Below are 18,086 nucleotides of genomic sequence, written 5' to 3' on the forward strand. Positions count from 1 at the left end.
TCCGTGACCATTCTCTGGGACTAGCCAATGTCCAGACTAGTCAAGTCTATCCTTCGGAACAGAATAGTCTCACATTAAGTGCCTCTCGGCATGAGATGACTCCTGAAATGTGCTAGGGAGGTACTGGGAGTGCAGCAGCTGGCCTGAGGCATAAATGGTACCAGGGTTCACTCTAACAACGTAATCATATAGATCACACTAACAATGTGATAGTATACATCAGATTACAAAGCCTGGGACATGATGGAAAAAGTGACCGTATATATATAATTCCCATTGCCTGTGTCTAACTTTGAAGATTTGGCCCATAGTTTCACTAAAGGCAGATTTCAGAGAGATTAGAGCATTCCCCAGTCACTTTAAGGGCAGGCCAAAAGCTGTGGGAGTGCATGTACCCAAGCAAACCTTTCGACATTCATGAGAGAGGACTGAGGGATCTGTATCTTTCACTCATCTGTGGCTCCCAGAGGCTAATGGTGGCTCTGGAATTAGAAAACATGTCTATATTTTGCAAAGAAATATGGTACCAAAAAATCTACTTGTGATTCCACATACAGTGTCATGATGGTGTCATTTAGTAGTAGTGAGATAACTCTACCCACAGGCTGCTGCCTCTGAGGTGTGTAGTTGGCTTGCATGTCCCTGGCAGCAAGTTGTTTAGCACTTCTGTGAGTTAATGCAGGTACAGCCAGATAAGCTTTTGATTAACTCACACAACAGACTTGCTTTGAGAGGAACAATGCCGTTAGACAGTCTGCCACCTGCTACCATATCCGAGGCTGACTGAAAGAGTTGCGTGCCACTGGGGTTGTCTGAAGAGTGCACACAGACTGTTAAGTAGCTAAGAAAGGGATTTTAGAAGTTGGGCAGTGAACGTGGTGCTGCCACTGGTCTCCAAGAATGAAAAGATCTGGCACCTGTGGGTCAGTTTTCAGATGCTTTTGTATGAGGACATAAGAAGGATCAAACTGGGTTAGACTAGGAGTCTGTCTAGCCCCAGTGGTCTGTCTCCAAGAGCAGAAACAAGCAGATGCTCAAATGTGCAGTACTATAGGCTGCCTGAGAATTGTTTTTTAATGGCTGTTTGGCTGCATCCTTATTTGTGAGCAGCTTGTGTTTGAGTGAACAGTTGGGGAATGTTTTTTCTTAGCAAAAACTCTTAGCTGTCATTCTCATGTTTAAAAATTTTAATCTGGACACTTGGGGAATATAGTCTTTGTAGGTGAGACAAGAAGACAAATATTGTGTGGAAGGAACTTAATGTGATTCTTACAAAATCAAGACAATCTGAGGAAGAATGAAGATGTCTGAAGTTGGATTAAAAGTGAAGCAGCAGTTGTTTCAGCACAGAGGCTGGCTTTGTCTTACATGTTTCTCCATGGAAGGCGAAAGGTTGAACTTGTGTTTCTCTAAGGGTGTGCAAATGGCAGATATTTATAGTGCTGCATAGTGGAAGGAGATATGTATCAGAATTAGATGTTTTAGACATTTCCTATGGATATGAGGCTTAAGTGATTACTTTCTCTCCTCTGCCTGTCTCTACCTATGTTTCCCTTTTTGGCGACCTCTTTCACACTTCATAACTTATCAGCATATGAGCCAATTTCACAGATTGTTAGTAGATGTAAAGATAATATGTTCACATAATGATCATCAAAATGGGCAACTAAATAGTTCAAATAGACCTGTAAAGTCTCCCTTCTGAAAGAAACCTGACATATGAATGCAACCCTCCAGAGACATCAGGGAATCCACAAGAGAGAACTATTATGAGTGTCCTGATTGTGAGAAAAGCTTTAATCAGATATCACGCTTAATTATATGCTAGAGCGTCCAACTACAAGACCTGAATTCATAAAACCAGGCTTCATTGCTTCTTCTGCTAGAGGATCTTAAAAGAACTAAATGTCTTTTAAGAGGATGGGGCTGGTGATGAACTTCACTGAAAGACTGCTGTGGAAAGGCATTGTTATGTCTAGTAAGTACAGTGAGAAAGAGCAGCATGTTGTCTGGGTAAAAAATGATGGTGTAGAGGGATGTTTTGAGAAACTTTTTAAAACCAGAATGCATTGTGAAGTGAAAGCCACAGAAGTAATTAGCTTCAGAGGAGATAACAAAGCTTATTAAGCATGTATTCTTCTGTCTTGGGGGGTGTAGTATCATGCAATGGAGATATTACTGCAAGTATTAGAACAATGCAATCAACAATGCCTTGAAATTAATGTTTCTGGACTTCACAAGCAATTTCAATTATATTATGCTAATAGGTTAAATTAGGAAAACAAAAGTTATGTAAGGCTTTGAGATAACATCAGGGTGCTGATCTGGTGAATGAATGAAGGGAATTCTCCTGTAGCGGGAATAAGGGACTGAGAAACAGTTAAAGGAAGGTAATTAAGAAATGCCCTCAAAGAGAAGCGATCAACTATTGGGAGAACAATAAGATATCACTATAAGACCAGAGACATCACCAATAAAGGTCTCTTTGGGGAGGAAGAAGGAAAAGGGATCAATCACTAGATGAACTTTAAAGGTCCCTTCCAACCCAAACTATTCTATGGTTCTATGATTTTAGAGAAGTACTATTGAAGCTGCTATTACCAAGCATCTCAAATACTGTGTAGATGTCTAGTCAGTCAGATTCAGGAAGGATAAATTCTTCTTGACAGCTAAGAATATCAGGGCATGGCAAACCCATGAAAAAGCAAATGGAAGAGCAAACTAAAAATGGAGAAGAACTGCAACACTATGAAAACACATCATAAGTGTAAGCTTAAGTGAGAGAGAAAAGATTTTCCTTCCTCAGGCTGAAGAGTAGGACTCTCACAAAATGAGATGGGCTTCCATGAGAGGGAATAGTTTAACTACAGATGCACTGAGATTCCAGAATAGCAAAACAACTTTATAAGTGATTTTAAGCTTAAGTGTGAAGAGTATGCTCAGATTTGCTGAGAATTGCTAGTTCTGGGTGTTCTGGCCTAGAATGTGTCCTTTCCAGTTCAGTCTTATATCTTAGATAACAGGTTGGCAGCAACTGTAGAAAAAAAGACAGAAGGCTACAGAGTAGAAAAAACATTGGTAGGGAGAAGACAACTGCCTCTTCAGTAAGGATATTAGCATTAAATGTTTTCCAAAATAACTAAAAATTTCACTGAAGACAAGTTGTAGTTGCCTTAAAGTGGTTGTGCTGAGAGTTTACGAGAAGAATCTCTTTATAGTCTTTATTAATGATGTGGTCATCTGTAAAGTCAACTGCTTTGTAAAAGTATGCATTAATATCCACCCCAGGGAGATGCTCCCAGGTAACTTAGTCATAGGTTTCATTACAGGATTAAGACATTTAGAAAACTGCCTAAGGCCTGTTTTCTGACTAACTTTCAGGGAGGATTCTGGAGATTTCCTCAGTGGAAAGGTTAAGCAGATCCCTTGCAGAAGTGCAATGGCTTGAAGTGAGCTTGCTCAGGTGCTGGGACAGTGCAGGCAGGTGGTTATATTGTCATACAGCTACGCTGTACAACAGCTGAGCTAGTTCATTCTGCTCATGACTGTACTGGGCTGTGAGGACAGCCCAGCTAGCTGAAGTGTAGTATGTCATTCATAAACTCTGCCTCAGTTCTTTAATGTAGAAGATGAAAACATGACTATTTATGCAAGGCACCAGTTTGTCTGGAAAGCAAAGGCCCTAATTCTACAAACACTTGTGCAAATGCGTTACGTAAGTGTGGAAGGACTCTCAAAACCGTTTAAATCTACAATTTGCCACATCAAGGAAAACCATTTTTATAGATGCTGAAGGGTCAGATCTATTTCACAAACTCTTTGATCTCCTTGGTTGAATGGGATGGGTAGCAGTGAGAATTATTATCATTATGGTGCACATTCCTGCATATTTTTTCTGATAAGATAGAGCTCATGAACTATGTTTTCATTTGTAAATATATATTTGAGCCTTACAAAAATGGTAAATGAGCTCTGTCTTGCTATACAACATGTTTATCTGTGAAAAGCATTCATCTTGAACACAAACTAAAATGTAATGCATCAGAGAAAGGTAATATCACTACAAAGATTAAGGTTTTGGTTCTGTAATTTTTGTAAGAGGTTTTGAGCGATAATATTAAGTGCCATTGCTTTCAGAGCTGGTGGGAAAGAGCATGCTTTTTAATATCAAACAAATGGAAGATAAAAGAATTTTTCAGACATCCAACATGAAAGACCTGAAAAAGGACGGAGCTAAAGAAAGCTGCACTTTTGAACACACTCTCTTGTTGACCTAGATCTCATATGGCTGATGGGTGGCCTACAGGCTCAATCCTGCTCACCAGGCAGTGCTATCCAGCTCCCAGGAATGCTTGGAGATGCGTCTGCACTTTATTATTGCTGAGCAGCTTGTCCAGGGAGCTGGAGAGCTCTGTGGGTCTGTCTGGTGCTCTGTGCCAGTCAGGAGCCAGGATGCTAGGTGCAGACTCGAGGGCTCTGCTGAGACAGAGCTGATAAAACCTGCTGGGCATGAGCTGAGCCTGTGCAGGCAGATATCACTGCAGGAAATTATACGGTATGTCTATCTATGTCTGGGTTTTTTCCTATTAATCAGGGAATCTCGGATAACAATGGACTAAATGGTTATCCTGTACTATTGGTCTATCCCCTCAGCATCGCTTGCTGTCTTTGAGCTCAAGACTGGGTCTGGTGTGGTATAACCGCATGACAGCTTGGAGCTATATTAGAATAAGATTTCAAGGGTAAAACTGCCACTCTGGATGTAATTGACACATCTGGTTGATTGCATTACAATATATTTGGTTGACAAGCAGAACTAATTAAAAAGCACCTGATTGCCCATGTACCTTGTTACATTTCATTTCAGTGCACTTATCAGTGAATGAAATCTAATTTAGGGACAATGAAGGGGCAGTGGAGTAAGGGTGTAGGGCTTACTAGTTCAAGGTTATAGAGGCTTGAATGATTCTAGCTGGAAATCGATTTTCTTTTTCTTATGTCAAAATGTTGACAGAGAATGTAAAAATATAGAGTTGGGGTAGAAGGAGAGGGCATGGTATGGCTGAGGAAACCAAGTGGACATAAGGTGGAGACAATGTGAACAAATGTCAGAAACTGTAATCGTGCTGATAACAAGACTGAGCAGCTTAAAGAACAGAGTGAACTTCATAACTTGAGAGTATGTGTCTGAATGATGGCAATCAGCTACTAGATGATTGCTCCTATTGCAGGAATAACATAATTGTGGTATAGCAGCAGGTCTGTGACTATATAGAAATTATTTTGAAACATTTTGCAACAACTCTTCCATTTTGATTAACCACATCCCACTGAGTATGTGTTCTTAACACATGACAGAATTCAGATGACAGAAGCCAAGAGAAGAATCAAAATGCAGTTGATGACATTTTCCTCATTCAAGAATCCTGTCATTGAAAAATGGCCTCTTTGAGAAAAAGAAACATCTCATAAAAAGTGTTGAAATTAGTATGCAATTTCCCAAAATAATATTTAGTTATTACTGAAATATTGTTTTGTATTAAAGGCAAAAATTTTGAGAATGATTTTGATCTTTCATTAAAGTATCCTTTAGAACATAACAAAAAAACTAATTTTGACTGAAAAAAATGAAACCTGATAATTTTTCACCTTTCAACACAAGCAGCTTTGTTTTCTTTAATTTTTCTGATTCGTTGTACATCAAAATCAATTGTAATAACAATTGACATTGAACTGCTAGATAATATGTTATTTTTTAATGTGATCTTAGGCAGGATTAAAGATGGAGACATTCTGAGCAGGTGAGCTGAGTTGCTCTTAGGCTCCATTTGCTTTTTTAAACTTGTGACTCCTTTGTTTTTAGTGGGAACTTAGAAATTTCTTGCAATTGTACATCTACATGTAGACATCTACTCTGAGATATCTTAAGCTACAGCCAGGTCTTTTGCCTAAAGGCTTGTTATCCTATCCAAAGACTTTATTGGAATTAAAATATACGTTGAGATAATATATTTATTGAAAGGAGGCTGCTGTTTTAGTCAGTGTGAGAACTGACATGGGGTATTTTGTGGTGTAGTGAGCCAGGATGCAACCACCTAATGGACCCAGAAGTAGCATAACTGTTTGTCTGTCTTACCTTCTCTATTAGCCTTGCTGAGAGGCGCTAGCCTGCTCTCGGACTCACACTTGCTGCACGTTTGTTTCAATGAACTGTTTTGTGCTGAAAGACCAGCCTGTGCAAAGCTTATGTGGGGCTTATTGCTTGTTTCACTGTGTGAGGAAGTTGTGCGCACAGCAGCCTTATCACCCACAGATTTGGTTTCAGCATCTGTAATAGCCCCCTATTGCTGGCAGTGTTAGAAACCTGCACACCTTCTATGTGTGACCAGTTTTTTTATGTTTCACTTCAGTGCTGTGCTTTCAGAAGCAGATCATTAGGTTGGCTGCTTCTGACATTCAGGTGCAGAGACGTGGCTTTCCAAACACACGAGGCTTTGTGTCCAGCAGATTGGTGCCTCCAGGGGGAGTTTGTAATTGAAAGAAAGAAGAAATGGATCATTTCAGAAGAAAAGTTCTGTTTTAGAGAGAGAAAGTTGTTGTTCTGTCTTAGATTGACTTTTTGATGTGGTATTTGAATGCAAGAAGGAGAAATGAGAGAGGGGGAATGAATGAAATGTGGCAGGGACTTCTTTCCCATGCTCTTGTCAAGAATGAGTTCAAGATGATGGTAAGTTTGGTTTGAGTAAATGGCATAAACTAAATAAACTTTTAAAGAATATATCCAAACAAGCAAATTTTTATTAGCTCAGGAGGAAAGCAAATTTGCCCATCTGATAGAAAGGAAAAGGATTTTTGAAGACTGACTCATTCTTCAAGCTAACAGTAGCCAGATACAATATTCTGTCTTGGATAAACTTTGTGATCACTGGGACCAAATGCTCTGTTCTACTAGGAATACTGCATTATTTATTGCGTTTATTTCAGTGGCAGCTATTTCAATTTTTTGCATATATATTTAAAAATAAATGACACCATTGTGTTAACCGTTTGCTATTTTAGATAGTTAAGCTCTGCAAATGTAGGTTATTTGTACAGTAGATAAAGAAATGAAACATGAGCATGTAAATTGCTCCTTTACTACTCTGAGAACTTTTAAAGATATTTTTTTTTTGGGAAGATTACATAGACCTAATAAAGCCCATTTTTCAGTAGCAAATATCTTGTAAATTCAGAAAAATCAAATGATTGATCAAAGAGTGCTGCATAGTTATGTTACTAAAAGCGAGGCAAAGTAACCTCAACTGTAGTACCATACTGATTCAGCTGTGTTGCTTGCTGTACACAGCAAATTCGTGCAACGGTCCATATGAATTCAGTCTCACCCTAAACAGTTAGCAGAATTTCATGTGTAACAACTTAAAAAGAACTAAAATTCTGTTTGTGAGATCTCAGCCAGAAGTCATGGGAATGACTAGCAACAATCAACAATCTTTAGATCAGGCTCTTGATGAGAACTACCGCAAGAAGAAAAAGAATGACATTAGACCTATGAAAGAATGATCAAAGACTAAAGTACACTTAGAATGTTCTCTTTTTATTTTAAATATACCTATTACAATAATTTGTTAGGCTTATATAGAGCACTATTATATACATAATTCAGTGTTTATCCTTTGGGGAGAATTCCAGTGCTCAATAAATAAGAGTCAGTGAGCTGCTTGTTGACCATCTTGGAATCAGAGTTCTGAAGTATTAATTTCACATAAATGATGAAAGTCCTTGAAATGGTTACAGTTACCTGTAGTTTCATACAGTAGGTATCTTCTGACTGCAGTCAAATTGTGTTGAAAACTCTGAACACAGCTATAGGTAATCAGAAGAATGTTTAACAACAACATCAAATTAAAAAAATGCTGAAAAACATCAGTGCTTGAAACTACATTTTTCAGATGCATCTCAGGGTGATGATATTGTTCAAAGGGAACAAAGAAACAGTTTGGTAGAATCCCTGTTATAAAATGTCTAGATCATGGGGCAAAATATACAATCACTAATAAATAAAAAATACATCTTTTTACAAGATCTCCTTTTAACATGGCATCTTAAAATGTTCCTGCAGTTAAGAATGTTTTTCATTATTTTCATTAAAATTCAGTTTTCCTTGGTTACTATTTCTTACACATGAATTTATGCATTATATATATACTATATAAACACATAAAAGATTAAGTTGTCAGTACAAGGAATATCATTAGCTGAGAACACAAAACAAGGGTTCATATTAGATCTCACTCAATGCTGTGTGTGCAAGATCAAATACAGGAGGGACATTGGTCCTGATCTTGCACTGAATAAATGTGGTTCCATGTTTCTACATACAGAACTTACTGTCTTTACTGAGATCTTACCAGTCCTGCATGTGTCAATCATCCCATTTTCATGTGACCCACCACAGAATGTGGGTTTGACCCAAGACAAGCAGCTTAAGGGTTTTTTTCCTAATTCTCATCCATGTATTTCAGAGGTCAAGTCCATGGTACATTATGTGAGTGGCTGAATATCTATGACATTCAGCTATGGCACCCAGTTTCATTTCCCCAACATGCAGAAAGACAGAAGGGAAATGCAGCTCCTAACTACCAGGCATTTATCCTAGCAAATGTAACATTATCATCATTACCGTGGAATAGGAACTTCTGTTTATCGACAGTGTGCCTGCTTGTTCAACAAAACATCTCCGATTTAAGTAGCATTACAGTTTGGCAAAGAAGAGTTTCTGAATTATCTTGGTTACAGTTTTGAATCTCTGGCACATTTAAGACACCCACCCACCTATTCAAATAATATTTAAAAGAAAAATTAATGTTTGATATAAAATAACAGTTGTGTTGTAAATGTGGAAAAATAGTCTACAAAAAATAAGTATAAAAGTGATCTCAGATTTATGAATATGTTTCATATAAACAAGTCCAGGTGACTAATCTGTGTGTTAGAAATGGCCCTTGATAGGCTGTGTCACAACAGTACATCACATTTTTCACAGTTTACAAGAATACAGTTAGATTCACGATGTGATGACACCTTATATAAGAAAAATAGTATTTTACAAACTATACATTTAGCATCTGTTTTTAGATTTTTTTCTGTTTCTTTTTCAGTTCCTTTTTTCTTTTTCCTTTTTTCTTTTCTTACAAAATAGTGCAAAATTACAGTGCGTTAATAGAAGATTTTGCAAATCCTAATAAAAAGTCAGTATATTTATCTATCTGTTTTGTTCGTTCACTGGAAACAGTTTGGCACATTAGAATTTTGTATAGATGGAAAACCTTCTCACTTTCTTCTCTTCAGTATATCCATTGAGTCTTTAAAACATTAAATTGCACCAAGGGAATTAACTTTCCAAACTTTTTAATCTCATCTCTTATAACATGTGTGTTACAAAACAAAATTGCAAAGGAAAATGTAGATTTTACAGTTAATTTATTTGCCAAACAGCATATATCAGACTGGCTTTTCTTACCATGTTATAAAGAAAAGGACTGATGGGAACATTTTTCGTCTGGTGACTGCTAAAATGTTTAGTTACAGCTTCAAAACTCTATAGGAAATTTATCCCAACTTTATACATATAAAGGTGTTGGTTTACCATATATCTTTCAAATTTTGCTGTCGTGCATGCCCCTGTATCTGGATACAAACAGGGCGTATCAAGCCAGGGGGATAAAGTTTCATCAAAGCCTGTTTTCCACTGGACTAATTCATATAAAGAATAACAAACAATTGCTTTCGCTGCCAATTTGCAATGATTAAATGATTTGCCTACTAATTATTTACTTAGGAATGTTAATGAAGAGTTCCCCCATGTATGAATACTTCATTTGTATAAACTGGCACCAAAAAAATGCCAATATTCTTATTACTTGGAACAGCAAAGTCTTCTGCGTAATCATAAACAGGCATGGTACAGGCTGCAGGAGTGAGAGTGTCTTAAGCCACCTTGAGAAATGCACAGAAGATGTCAGATGGGTCTCGATTCAGTTCTTTGCCTCCTTGGCTGAAAGCAGGAATGAGGAAACCTGACTGAGATCACAGAGTCATCTACTAGACGCTGCCAAACAGCGGTCTGTACTCACAATTCAGGCTCTTAACCTGGAGGTGAAAGGCTCTCTGCCACATGAGCAAATCTCTGAACTATCCACTGCACAGAGACTGTTGGTTTCAGTTAATTGCCTAGAGAATATGGTGACATAAAAGATTCCCAATTAACTACCTTTCCAATAGAGTAACGAAGTGACTTTTTCAAACACGAAAACTGCAGGGTGATATCTCTAGGCCTAATTATTTCTCATGAGTTTATGGTTTTATCAGCTGTATCACTCTGTGGCATTTGTGCCATGAATTAAAATCACTGCTGCATGGTTTATTTAATGAATTTCTTGGCATTTCCATACCTTTTATGAACATAACTAACCAGTATGAATTTTACACGGATTCTCTGAAGGTAGAATTGGCTATAGCAGTAGAACTAATTATTCAAATATTGGAAGGGAAACATCCATGGATAAGAAGGTTGTTTTTTACCACAGCCATTCCACTCTAGGCTCATTCCTGTGCTACTGGTATGGGAATCTCCCAAATCACGTGTTGACTCCGATGGAAGATTTGCCTGAGCAAGAAGTGAAAGACGAAGCTGAAGTAACTATTTTGTATGAATCGTATTGATTGATTTCTAACATTTAAAAATCACTTATATGAAAAGCAAACAAACAAAACACAACTGTCAGCCAATATTAAGGAAAAAGCCCACCAACTAGTAGATAAACAAATACTGCCCCTGGACTCTCTTCTGAATAATGTACCAGTTTCGACCAAGGAAACACTTACTTGATCAACTTTCACCATTCAGAAGCCTCCTTGTCAGCCTGCACAGACACACCTCTTGTTCCCACTTTGCACACACAGTTGATCATTCACAGAGTCTCATTTAGACTGAACCAAATATTTTCCTCCAAGAGGAAAATCAGATATGGCTGAGACTGACCCTCTCTAGGACGCACTCAGTCCAGATTAAAAGGATGCACACATGACCTGGTTTTATGCTTTCTTCCCAGGACAGTCCTCGAAAAACTGTCTTAGCAAGCCTCAGCTCCTCTCACCTCCATATACCACATGCAGGTTCACTCACCCTGCACATCACAGGGAAGCTGTAAAGTGGAGTGCCATGCTGAGTGGATAGCATGGAGCAATGGTGGCACACATAGTATGCTGAAGCAGAAGAGTGGAGCCAAGATACGTTGGATAGACACTAAGCCAGAATTAGTCCAAGCAATTTTCGGTGTGGAGTAACCAGTCCACTCACAGTATGGACACACATGATGCAAAAGAGGCCACAGAAGTTGGCCTCTGTTGGCTATAGACTGTGCTCTCTGGCACAGTTCCCAAAGGCAATAAAACCAGACTGTTTGAAGCTCCAATGCATTAAAGCATTTAAGATGCTCTTAAATTAAGCACACGCTGGAGTCTCATGGTCATATGCATGTGCTTAAGGTCTTTCTTGAACCAAGTCCAGAAAGTGTTGTTGTGTGATGACATGAAGATTTACTTCAAAATCAAAAAAGAAGAATAAGGATTCTTGAAGTCAGATATGAAGTATGATTAGCTTACTGACAGACTTCACTCTTCCCCCTGTATGTTATTTTTTATCTAATAAAAGAGATAACACAAGGCCAACAAGAGTCCCATTCTTGAATAATCAGCAACAGTTATTGGTTATTTAACTGAAGCTTGCTTGATTAGAGATGGGAGAAAATTACGTGTTATAGTTTTTTTTTTAAAGCCCAGTTTGAGAAACAAACATGAGTAGCTACAAACAGTAAGTAGCTGTTTACTGTGCTCAGAAGTGCCAATTTCCTATATCTTGGTCAGCCTGCATGAACTCTACAAATCCCCACATTCATGCTCTTTCAGTCCAACTTTCATTTTATTTGATCTGTTTCTTAAAAGACAAATACATTGCTGGATGTGTCTCACACATTCTGCGGGCCTTGCTCAGGCTGCTTGTTCATTGTGAGTACAGCCATCTCAGATGGCAAGGAACTGGCAATGAGGATTCACTAAGGAATGGAGATCTCATACTGAGCAAGAGCTGCTGTGGTCATTGAGTGTCCGTGAAATGGAAGGAAAACTCTGCTTTAGAAGGATCTGCTGCCAGTTTCGTCTGATGTCTGTTCACATTCAGTGGGGTAGCAATGCATCTGCAGTTAGTGTTTTATCTGTTTTGGGTCTTATTTTTCGCACTGAGAAAGGCAGTAAAGTTGATAGCTCAGTGCATGACAGAGAACCTAAAAACATACAAAAGAAGCCGTTGTAAAAGAAAGAATAATGGTTACTCTGTCTTCAGTGACTGCCGAGTTAACTTCTGACAAGTGCATATGCAAGATTATTGTGGGCTGGCAAATAAAATAATCTGAATGCCTGAAATAAACCTGTTGAGAAAATAGTAAGAATTGGTGTGATTTCTCATCTTCCATTTATCTTTTCTTGTGCAACTATCTTCTTTTGCCACCGGTACCAAGGCATAAATAATACATTGTTCTCTATTTTAACTAATTCCATGTAATTTACCCTTCCATAATTAATTGGTTTTGCCCATTCTACTTCACAGTGGTTTACTATTTGAGTTTATTTGTGCTAGCTGTTCATGTGGGGTAGCTCACTGAAGGAGCACAGACATCACAATGCTTAATGTTATATACAGAGTGGAATCAAATCTTCTGTGAGTTAGGTCTGTAGGTCTAGGTAGATTGCCTTTATCGATGCATGGAGTCCAAATGTTTTACATCCATTGCTTCACATCATTTACCACCTAGGCTGGACATGCCTGGAGATGCTTCATCTTCTGTCAGCAAAGCTCTTTATATCCAGAACTGCTTGAGGCTTCATACCTATAGATCATCTTAAAATCTTCATAAAATGGCTGCCTCACTTATATTCCAGCCCACACTCTTCAAGAATGTCAGTGAGGCATTAGGGTCATGCCTCTTGTTTAGGATTTAGTCATGATTCTTGGTCATTTCAATCTGGATTAGATTTCTCTCCTGTTTTACTGATCTTTGAAACAATTTTAGCAATGCATCCTGAATGCAAAGTATACAAGCCTTGTGTGGAGTTTCTGTGAAGAGAATAACTCTCTTCCCAGTTCCATCAAAAGACTTGCACATTTCTTAGAATTCAGTCCAAGACTGACCATGCTGACTGGATCCAGTGCTCACAGAAGTAATAACATTACTTGCAGGCTTAAAATTTAATATATATTTCAAAACTTTCCTCTGTCTACACTGGTTGATATTCGTAGTAACAAGTCATATATCTTATTATTGTGCTTACTTGTTATTAATATAAGAATTTATTGGCTCAGTCCTGATGCCAAGAAACCAGTCTGATTTGACATAAGGTCTTGTAACACACAGCACAACTCCCACTATCTGAAATGAGGAATGAAATAAGGGACTGTGCACGCTTACCAATGGGTGAATATACTTCCACTGAGATCAATGCAAAGAACTTCAAAATTCCAGCATCAAGGGAATCAGATTATCCAGCTAAAGCAGTGTCATATTCAGTGACTGAGAATTTCACAGCCCTTCTGAAAACAAAAGGTATGATGTCCTGTAGGACAGACTGTAGGCAATAGCCACTTGCCTTCAAAAATGGTAGAAATGCTACTCTCATTATATCCATGTCAGCACTTTGTTTTTAGAAGACTGGATTTCATTATATTGCATTAATTTGCAAGGTAAGCTCATCTTGTTTTGTATTGGAATGCTGGTGAGTTTAGGAGGTTCACAGTATATTGCAAACTAGCTTTTAAAGACAGCAATAAATAGTATAAATAAATATCTGTATCAGAATACAGCTTTTGAAGCCATAGGGAAAGCACAAGTGTTTCTATAACCTTTCCATGGAGTTTCTTGTTTTAGAAATTTAACTGTGTTACTCTTACAGTCTTCTGTGTTTCTGTTCCAGCCTAGGGTAAAAGAACTATCTGACAAATCACTTTATCTTTTGCTAAATACTTCTCATTGCTTATCCCTCATTCCCCTACTTCAGCAAGTTTAATCTTAAGTACTTGATCAACTACTTTGCTTGAATAGGGTCTCATACATCACTTAAGCTAAAGTTTTTCCGCTTAAACTTTTTCTTTCAGTAGAGGGTGTGATTTGTAACGTTTTGACCTGAAAAACCGAGTTGATCGGCTTTCACTTGATACCAAAACATATCCGTACATTTATGTCATTAAACCAACCTTGTACATACGAATATATATAGCAATCAAATATTTAAGTCTTAGCTGAAAGAAAAAAGTAATAAAATCAAATGACACATGTTAAAAGCAGACATTTTAAACAATCATGTCAATCATCACATTTTTGTATTTGCTATCAGACCAAATTTAATACTTAAGAACCTATTTATATATTCAAATTTTGATAGAACTGCTGCTCTTAAGAGTGCATTTGTTTATACCTGTCACATAAAATATTTTCAAAAACCAAATTTCATTAGCTTAATGAGTTGAATGGTTGAATATGTCAGCCTGATAACTTATTTACTGAATTTCAGCATATTTCTTTCAGAAAATAAACTGTTTGGTCATTTTTTTTTTCCACATTCATGAGTCATAACAGCAAGTTGTTCAGCTACAATTAAAGTTCAGTGGATCTTTACAGAACTGGGGACAAGTTCACAATTATTCAAGAAATTACAAAAATTTCTCAACAAGCTGTTTCTAAAAATCCATTATTACCAGCTGAATTCAGTGCATGAGGCTGATGTAATCAAATGCCTATGTTAAAATCTGTTTATCTCTGTATCTGTATAACACCACTTACAGCCCTGGTTCAGGTAAGCAATACTTGAGACACAATGAGACTTAAGGACATGCTGCATTTAAGTACACTCAAAAATCGGATTAATCTGGGTTTGGTCACTGAGGTTGTTTATCTTCTCTATATCTGACTTCTTTATTCTTCAGAGGTTAAGAACAGACATATTCCTAAAATAACAATGCAGCTAGTTGTTAGGAAACATCTTTTTAGAAACAAAAACTGTCTACTATTGTAATACCTTTTAAAAACTATATATCTAGGTTCTTCACCCTTAAAAAGGGGTACAATCGATCACACTGGAATAATGGTAGGTATTGAACTTTACTGTATTCTTAAAATGTGAGATGAACTATAAAAAACTACCATCTTTTGAAATATTACACACATTTCAGACCGGAACAGCAAATTATGTTCTTAAAGTTCTCTCTGGCATTTAAAAGTTGTGTCCTCATTTTCCAAATAGGTTGAACAGCAAATGTAATGTTAAAAATAAAAAAGTGTTAAAAATGACTACTTTAAGTGTAAGAATGGAATGTATTTCACAGAAAATGTGGAAAATCTTGTTTAAAAATTATAGTAAACAATAAAATATTATTCAGTGCACATAATTAGTATGTACATTATAATTTAAAACTGAGTATTGATGACTGCTGCTGATGATCTTTTAAACCTCTTACAAAATATAAATAGGATAGCCACGAGAGGATAGTTGATAAACCATGACATAATGTTCTCTTTTCCTTCTTTTTTTTTTAGTTTTTTCCTCTCCTCTCCACTTGGACTGTAGTTTCTTCTGGCTTCTTCAAAAAAGTGCACACACACACACACACAAAAATTAATTCCAAAACCATTTTTCTAAATTTCCAATGGACTTGTATTCCTGGTGTCTTTTCACATGATCACAAGCAAGACATGCGTGTGATTCCCAGAACCTAGGAAGATGTACTGAGAAATCCTTCTTCCAGTTGAAATAACTAAGGTACATCTTGTTATTTTTGTCAAGCATCAGAAGATATTCTGCCAGCTCTCTGGGGGAGAGAAAATCTTCCACATGAATGAAAGAGTCTGCTGGAATGTAATTCTCATAGTTTTCTCTGGAAGGGCCCAGTACAACTGGTACAGATCCGGCCAGAAGAGCATTATAAAGTTTCTCAGTAATGTAATCTTTGTGGACTGAATTTTCAAAGGAAAGGTAGAATTTGCAAGTGGAGATCGTTGGAATCAAGTTTTTATCATTGACGTAGTCTCCAAAGGCTTGTCCATAGGTGTGGATTTCAATGTATTTGCTAAGCTCATTGTAATACTTGACTCGAGCGTGTTCAGGGTTCCAGTTACTTACAACCCAACAGACCAAGTTTTCCTTACTTGGCACTTCAAATGTAAAGGAACTTGTACCGACCATCATGAAGCCATAAGGCACCTGAATATCTGAATCACGCCGATAAGTCAGAGTCAGGTTAAAGAGGTGTTCAATGCCACTCTTTTGTGGAGTATGAGTTGGAGACTCCAAGTTCATCCAAATCCACTTCTGGAACGGTGGCCTGGCTTGCTGAGGTAAATTAGTCAGATCCCAGCTAATGTCTCTGTGATGAATAAGAACAGCATGGGATCTGTTATAAAGTGAGCGGTCAATAGTCAGATGGCACCCGTGGATATTGAACATTGTTTGGCAGGATGTTAGATCGAATGTCTGACCGAATGGCCAAACCCAGATCAAAATAGTAGTTTCATTAACATTATCAGTTTTGGAAGTAAAGAAGCTCTTCATTTTCAACACTGAACTGGCTGATTCTATAGGACCAGAGATCCAGCTGTTTGTTGGTTTAATATAAATTAGTATAAATGCCATGAAACAACCAAGGATAATGAAGATAATAAAAAATGGCCGGAAAATTCCTTTAGATGTCGATGTCATAATTTGTTCTGAGAAAAAAAGAGAGGAAGAGAAAGAGAGAAAATAACGTCAGACATTAAATTACATATATATGTCCTCTTAAAGCAATCAGGCATCAAAATGGATAGAACTTCAATATCACTGAGCTGTAACCTTAGAAATTTCCTTTGAGTGGAGACGGTATGGGTTCTTGCATGCTATTCATGACAAAGACAATAATTCTCACTTCATTATGAAAATCAACTGACATATATTAAAAGAAGGATTTTAATACATTTTATACTTGATATAAATCAACATATATCTTGAGAAGTCTTGTTGCTTAGAACCTAAGCCAAGAGTTTAAGAGACACACAAGACAGACAAAATTACCCTTTGATTCTGTCCTTGTGTCTGTGTGAGGGATAACGCGCTGCAGATTTGGTCCATTCACATTTGTGTGTATATACATATGGAGGATATAGGATTAGAGGAATGGAAAAGGAAAGGACTGGAACTTTAATTCTGTAATCAATTAGACTGTTAGAAAACTAGTTCATGCCTGATGGCCACATGGGGAGAAACATTCATGCCTTCTCCAGGAGACTCCTAAAATAGCTAGGGAAGGAAAGGAGCAATAGAGGTTCTCAGCTCCTCTGTTCCCATATGCAGTCTCACATAGTGCCCACATAAAGAAAAATGAATAAAAAGATGTCCTTAAATATTTGATTATGTTTTTATGCCACAGCTCTGTGTTAAAGATAGGAAAAGTAGATATATGCTGCATCTTTGTGAGGTACCATTTTTTTCCATGGGGAAAAAGGGGTGAAGAGTTCGTATAGTCTCCTTTGCTCTCTCTCTGGTTGTCTCTTCCCGAGAGAAGTGAAATATCTCTTTCCAGAACTTCTATTCCATATGGCTCTTGTGAAACTTAGGAAAGTTAGGGGTTGCTTATTGTTAAGCTTTGCTCATGAACATAGCCCTAGAACTCAGAGGTATTCTAAAAATAAAAAAAAAATAAATTGTAAAGAGCACTATGACATACAAGGAAAAAAAGGAGTGGAAGTTAGTTACCAAAAAGAAGTGTTCTGAATATACTGGCCTGCTGTAGAAAGGTAATTCTACGGTGCATTTCAGTGACTACAAAATTTGTCTAGCCTTTTTCTTCTGCATATTTTTCGATTATTTTGTTTTTTGTTATCTTTACTAGCTAGCACCACAAAAATTTTTATAAAAATGCCACCCCTAAATATGTACTTAAAATATATAAGAATAAATTGAAAAAAAAAATCAAAGTCACAGAAAGCAGAAAGAATTTCAGGCCT

The 18,086-nt window shown here is 37.3% G+C and overlaps 1 protein-coding gene across 1 annotated transcript; it reads right to left on the reverse strand.

The window, feature by feature from the left end:
* Window positions 1-15,723: 15,723 nt before the first annotated feature.
* FUT9 (fucosyltransferase 9) lies at window positions 15,724-16,803 on the reverse strand. The gene has a single exon (XM_068412212.1). The coding sequence runs from the start codon at window positions 16,801-16,803 to the stop codon at window positions 15,724-15,726; it is 1,080 nt and encodes a 359-aa protein (XP_068268313.1).
* Between the last annotated feature and the right edge of the window lie 1,283 nt (window positions 16,804-18,086).

Source organism: Nyctibius grandis, chromosome 1 (genome assembly GCF_013368605.1).
Source record: "Nyctibius grandis isolate bNycGra1 chromosome 1, bNycGra1.pri, whole genome shotgun sequence".
In the NCBI taxonomy this organism is placed as follows: domain Eukaryota; kingdom Metazoa; phylum Chordata; class Aves; order Nyctibiiformes; family Nyctibiidae; genus Nyctibius; species Nyctibius grandis.